Source organism: Chanos chanos, chromosome 4 (assembly GCF_902362185.1).
Source record: "Chanos chanos chromosome 4, fChaCha1.1, whole genome shotgun sequence".
NCBI lineage: Eukaryota > Metazoa > Chordata > Actinopteri > Gonorynchiformes > Chanidae > Chanos > Chanos chanos.
Genome location: NC_044498.1, coordinates 21,348,349 through 21,355,064, shown reverse-complemented (window position 1 = coordinate 21,355,064; position 6,716 = coordinate 21,348,349). Strand labels below are relative to the sequence as shown.

The following is a 6,716-nucleotide window of genomic DNA, read 5'->3' as shown; positions in this document are numbered from 1 at the left end:
TGTGTAAAGTGGCTGGCCCAGTGCCAGGTGGAACCCAAGCCTTTATTAAAGCTGTTGTGGGTGGTTCAGAGTCTATATAAATCCTTATTTTATAGACTGTGTGTCTGATAGCACAGCATAACTCAATGCCCCACATACATTCCATAACACAAAACCTTATTTATAAATGACCCCCCCCCACACACACACACACCCCACCCCATCTGCTCTCTTAGTCTGTAGCAGTGAGAAATTGAGAAATTTAATGCTCGTACCGGCGAAAACATTTAAAAAAAAAAAAACGTGCAAAGAGGTAAAGAGCAGATAAAGAGCAGCAAACAAAGGCTCGGCGAGAGGAGACGGAGGCTGAATAAGGGAGAAGAGGGAGAAAGAGAGAGGGAGAGAGAGGGGTGTAAGTTCTCCCCTGGCCTGCGCTCTGGTATTTCCTGAAGGACTTTGACTGAGCGGAACCACCCTGGGCCCCATGTAGGAGAGAGAGAGAGAGAGAGAGAGAGAGAGAGAGGGAGAGAAGGAGTGAGTGTGAGAGAGTTTTAGGGAGGAGGGGGGGGGAAATATTAAGAGAGAAGTGTGTAATATGTAACCTGGTCCTGTCTATAGTAGGTCTATAGTGGAGGATTTTGTTTTTTATTTGGACGCTTGATTGGCAGGAAACGCTGAATTCATGCTGCTGGCAGGCTACGCTGATGCCAGAACATATTGGGAATTTTCAAAAACTATATGGAATCTTGCTCGCGCATGACGGCATGTCTTTTGAGCACCTTAAGTAACAGCTAACAAATCTCAAAATTAAGCACTCACGTCGGCTGCATTTCAAAACGATAGATTTTACACAGTCCTGCTGCATAACTGGAAAGTATAAAATATATATGTATAAAATATGAGATAAAGTAGAGTTATTTCAAGACTTCTTTTCTCCCACCGTCAGCTTCTCAAGTCTGAAACACTACACCGTTAAAGGCTTGTTCTGTGTCAAACAAAAAGAGAAGATTTATGATAACTGCACTTTTTGTGAAATACCCCATGAAAAATACTTCTATATAAGAAGGCTTTCTTTTCTTTTCTTTTTTTTTCTTTTTTTTACCCCCAGAGTAAATTGGAATTTTCCAGATTTTTCTGAGGCAATGTCAGTGTGGAGTCTAACGAGCAGTGGTGCTTTTGGTTGCGTTGAGGAAGTTTATCAGCTTCTAGAGATGAGAGGAAAAAAATCTCTTCTTTTCCCTGGTTCATTTCAGTCATTAGCTCAACCTAGAGGAGGCGGTCTCTCGGTTTTCTGTCATATCTAAGGAGAAAATGATGACAAATGATGTCCCTGTATCAACAATGTAACACACACACACACAGAACCTGCAGAAAATCATCAGCAAATTACCTTTGAATGCATTCCTGAAACTTCTAATATTTTTCATGGAATTTCCATTAAAAGCGCTCATCACTGGCCAAGTGTAACTCTAGATTCCAGATTCAATACTTTCTGAGTCCAGGTTCTATTACATTTCACATCCTTTTCTCTCTTTTTTTAATAATCTGACACAGCATTTGGTAAAACAAAATTTTACAGCAAATTATGCTTCACACAGATGCACACACGCACACACAAAAAATTTCTTTGCTTGCATTTCAAATAGTTGGAAAATAACAACTTGGAGAATTAGCAGAGTTGGTATTGAGAACATGTGAGTGCTCATTCTAATATCCGCCTGAACTTGCATCTAGATTTCTTTATTGTGCACAATGTCTGCAAGGTTTATAGAATTCTGTCTTTATGTATGTACTTAAAATCGTAGAAAAGAAACCCCTCTCTCTCAGAAGGGGTAGGTTCAAGAGGTGAATTTAATCCTTGGCTGAAAATGGCTTTAATGTACGGGCCGACTTTTATGGTCACGTTCATTATTTACATTCAAAACATTCAGTTCTCAGCGTAGCGTCTTTCTTCTTCCGTGTAGTCTTAAAATCTTTTTTTTTTTTTTTTTGGTTGATGAGAAAAAAGGAAACGACATGGTTTTGCATTGATATTCGTGTTAGACTCCTATATTGAAAACACACTCTTAAAACTGATTTTTTAAATTTTTTTTTTTAAATCAGTGGTATCCCCTGAAAAAGCTGAAGTGTGTAGTAAGCATAAACGGCAGCAAATGTCTGTGTCTTTTTTTATGTGGGATGAGGTTAATCGTTGGCTGCCCTCTATAATGACTTGTCCTGGACTCGTTATCTTGATTGAGTAAATAGCCCTGGCTTTCAGCTCTCGTCTTTCGTCTCTCTCTCTCTCTCTCTCTCTCGCTCTCTCTCACTCTCTCTCTCTCTCTCTCTCTCTCTCTGACACTCTGTCAAACTGCTGAACTCCTGAGACCTCAAATTCCTCTCTCATACACAACACTGCTCTCGCTCTCTATCTCCCTCTCTCTCTGTCTCACACACAGAGACACACACACAGACACACACACACACTTTCACTCCCTTTCTTCCATGGGCTCCTCCTCTCTCCTCTCTCTCACTTAAACTTTCAACATAAAATGTTCTTCTCTGAGTCCTGTGATTTCTCTCTCTCTCTCTCTCTCTCTCTCTTTCTCCCTTTCTCTCTCAAAAGAGCTGAAGAAAAGGAGGAAAACACTCTGCTGCATTGTCATAATCAGGCAAGAAACACAACAACAGTTCACTGTAGTAAATGACCATAACAAAAAAAAAATCCCACTTTAGTAATATATGACCTTTTGGCCATGGTGGGGTGATTGGAGGAGCTGGCAGCCAAAATCAGTCCCATAGCCTTAGGTCTTTTTCCCCTCCTTTTTCATTTGGTCTCCAATCAGAAACATTTAAGACAATTTTTACTTTCTTTTTTTTTTGACAAATGATCGGACTTCATCTTTATGCGTCAGGTGTCCGAATCACATGACATGCTTTGGCGAATCACAGATGAGCACTTGGGAGGAGCTTATCAGATTACAGTGATATTGTAGCGTGGGGTCTCTCTCATCACTACCTATTCCATCCCACCTCATCACTCCTCACAACATCAGTCACGTGACTCACTCCCTCCCTCTTTACTAAACACATGATTATACATAAACTGACAAACCTGAGGATGTTTCCTTAAAGCCGTAAAGTCGTGTTCCAGAGTGTATTGAAAGTACTGGCACTTACTACTGTTGCTCTGCTATGTATAGCTAATAAGAAAGAAAGAGAGTGAAGGTAGAAAAATGAATAGAGATATAGTGATAATTTTTTGCTTGCATGTTTTATAGCTTTGCAGAAGCAATCCTGCCAAAACATGCAGGACTTTAGTTACTAAATAGGGGTCTGAGTATGTTGATGTTCAAACATGTGAATGCTTTCTCTCTCTCTCTCTCTCTCTCTCTCTCTCTCTCTCTCTCTCTCTCTCTCTTTTACACACACACATGCGCACACACACACACACACACACAGATACACACACAAACACACAAAATGTACACAAAGACAGATGGAGATGTGAAGACATCGACATGAATGATTGCATTTATTTGAACAATCGCATCTCACACTCTCTGTTGTCTGTCTGTCTCTCCCTCTCTTCCCGCACTGGTTTTGGCGTTTCATTTTCACTGTTTTGTGCATGCTTGACTGACTGACTGTTGTTTATAAAAGGGAAATCGTTAGTGACTTTGATCTCAGCAGAACTTTACAACATCCTGAGGCCAATAATACTTGTACACACACACACACACACACACACACACACACGCGCGCGTGCACGCTCACGCCACTTCTTACTTCTTCTGTTCATCCTGTGTTTGAATACTCACCTCCCCAATGACAAGACTCATCTGACACCGCGGGAGTGAAAGAGCACATGAGGATAAATAGATTGTTCATTGTTATACATTATTCAGAGAGAGACAGACAGAGGAAGGGGGAGTCCCTTTCATTAGCCAGTGCTAACAGTGAATAGCCTGTTTCACAACTGATAATTAACTAATAATAAGTTAACTAATAATAAGTAAATAATAAACTGATAAGTCTCTGTTTCTGTCCTGAGTTTTTGTTGTTTTTTTTTATGTAAATAACAGGAGTGATGGATCATATATTTCATTTTATTACTGTCAGATTGTGAAATTACTAAAACAGTAATACTGAGAGAGGGATGAATGGTAAGAGAAGAGGAGGAAAATAGGAGGGCCGAAAAAAAGAGAGAGCAGTTTCTGGAGAAGACCCACACACATCCTGGGTGTGTGGAAGGCAGGAAACTTACCGCCCACCTCTGAGAGCACACAGGACAGGAAAATCCCAGCATTCTGCTTTTGTGGATTTGACCTTTGACTCTATAGTCCTGGAAGAATCAGGTCCAGAGAGGCTGATGTAGACATTTATCTGCGTGTGTATGTTGTGTCGACAAGTTTCTTTGATGTCGTCTAAAAATGGTCTGACACAGAAACATCGAGGATAAAAACCACAGTAGACTTGGATAAACTGTCAGCTCAAGTAACAGTGTTTTTTTTGTGTGTGTGTGTGTGTGTGTGTGTGTGCGCGCGTGCGTGTGCGTGCGTGCGTGCATGCGTGTGCGTGCATGCGTATCTCTCTGTGTATGTGTGTGCATGTCTATAGGTGTCTGTGTGTGCGCACGTGTGTGTCTATGTGTTTAAGTGGCATATGAGTGTGTTAAGTGTCGGTATAGGGGTAACTCCAGGTCCAGGGCTTTATTAATGGCTCTCTCTGTGATACTGCTGAATTCCTTTGCGTTAAATGCACTTTCTGGAAGCTATCATAAAACAGCCCTTATGATGGTGATTATTGGATAGATTTATTGTTCTCTCTCTATCTCTCTCTCTTTCTCTCTCCCTTTCTCTCTGTAGGATAGTGTCTAAGTGCCTCTTGAGCAAACAGGTCATAATTTATGACTTATGATTCTGGTCATGATTTTTTTCTGAATTTGACTGAGAACTTAAACACACACATACATTAGTCAGTGCACTTTTACAGTTTGATCATTGAACTGACTTCCCATGTAAAGCAACATGCTTTGATGGGCTTTTTTTCCCTCTTTTTTTTCTTTTTGAGTTTTGCCCTGAAAAATGCAGTTGAAGATACAGGCAGATGGACGAGTTATCGAAACAGCTGAAATTAATTTTGCTTTCAGAAAAAAAGATAATTATGATTAATATGTGGCTTTTTTTCCCTTACAGAGCACTTCAATTACAATGGTTGCATGTTCAGCCTCGCAGTGATGAATTAACAGGGCTTAGAGTAATTAGTTTGAAAATGACTTTGTTTATAAGCTGTAATTCACTTAGCTCAAGTTTGAAACAGAACTACGAGTCATTAGCTGTTAGCCCATGGGTTAAAGATGAAAAGGCCCAGATAATGGCTCACAGAAAAGCACCCACTCTAGATTCAATGGCGTGTTGGTTTATATGAGACTAAGCTGAGAAAATCTGTTTTACAGTTCTTTCAACCTAAGCTGCTCTCATGTGTGTTTTTAGTCTTCTGTTAAGAGAGGCATAAAATGATGGTTTCTTTGGGTACACTTTCTCAGAGTCTCTCTCTCTCTATCTCTCTCACTCTGTGTGTGTGTGTGTGTGTGTGTAAGTATGTGTGTTCTGGTTCCTTAAAGTTCCAGTGTAATCAGATCAGACACAAAGACACCCTCAAGCCCTTCTCTGCCACCCTGAGCAGCTCCTCCAAAAGTCATTTCTCACTCCCTGGATGCATGTGTGCATGGGATTTTGTGTGTGTGTGTGTGTGTGTGTGTGTGTGTGTGTGTGTGTGTGTGTGTGTGTGTGCCAGCCCTCGCTCCCTCCCTCCCTCAGCTGTAAAGCCAGCGGGGGAACACAGAGAGGAGGGGATTAGACTTCAGGAGTCCCTCAATCTATCACTCTCTGGCACTGGGTAGGAGTGACGGTGAGGGAGTGCACTGGGGTCGTTTTGGATAGATTGCCTGACTTTGCCCCCACACCCCTAGAGAGACAGATCCTGACACCTGTGTTTGTGAGAGAGGGAGAGAGGTGGGTTTGGGGGTGTGTACACCATTTGGGAGGTCCTTTTAATAAAGAGGAGGAAAAATGAAGACTCTCTGTCTTTGTGTCTCTGTCATTCTCTGCAGGAATATCTACAGGGAGACAGTACCAAGGCTCTGAAGCAACTGGGCTGGAAACCCAGAGTGACATTTGAGGTGAGACTGGTTGTCAAATGGACTAAGTATTAATCAGAAAAACGTATTAAAATATCGAACCCGCTTGTTTTTTGTCATGTCTTTACTCTTCGAATTCTAAAATCTTTTTTTTTTTTTTCCTGTTTCTCCTTTTTTGTCTTTGTCCTCTCTCTCCCCCTCTCTCGCTATTTCTGTGTATGTGTGTGTGCGCGCACGCGCACGCGCGCGCGTGTGTGTGTGTGTGTGTGTGTGTGTTACAGGAGCTTGTGAAAGAGATGGTGGATGCTGACATAGAACTCATGCGCAACAACCCAAACGCGTGAGACCGTGCTGTCCTGACACACATTTCTATCCCTGGTGTAGTGCAGAAACGTGTGTACGGTTCCTCAACATGAAAGAACACGTCTTCTCCTTTTGCTCTGTCGCTTCAAACACACTCCATCCATCTACTTGCCTTCTGTTCGTCCTCTTATGACAACGTTTCAATGATGCCTTTCCACGCTGTGCTTTCTTTTCTTCCTGCCGCATTTCTAATCACGAAGGAAACATTTTACTGCTTACATGTTCAAATCATTCATACCAAATTTTATGAAGG

At 41.5% G+C, this 6,716-nt stretch overlaps 1 protein-coding gene across 1 annotated transcript in view; it reads left to right on the top strand.

Annotated features, from left to right (window-relative positions):
- gmds (GDP-mannose 4,6-dehydratase) overlaps nt 1-6,444 on the top strand; it is a 55,797-nt gene extending 49,353 nt beyond the window's left edge. Inside the window, exons 10-11 of the mRNA XM_030772620.1 lie at nt 6,074-6,142; nt 6,382-6,444. Coding sequence (XP_030628480.1) covers nt 6,074-6,142; nt 6,382-6,444 — 132 coding nt within the window. The remainder of the gene's footprint in view (nt 1-6,073; nt 6,143-6,381) is intronic.
- Nucleotides 6,445-6,716: the final 272 nt, after the last annotated feature.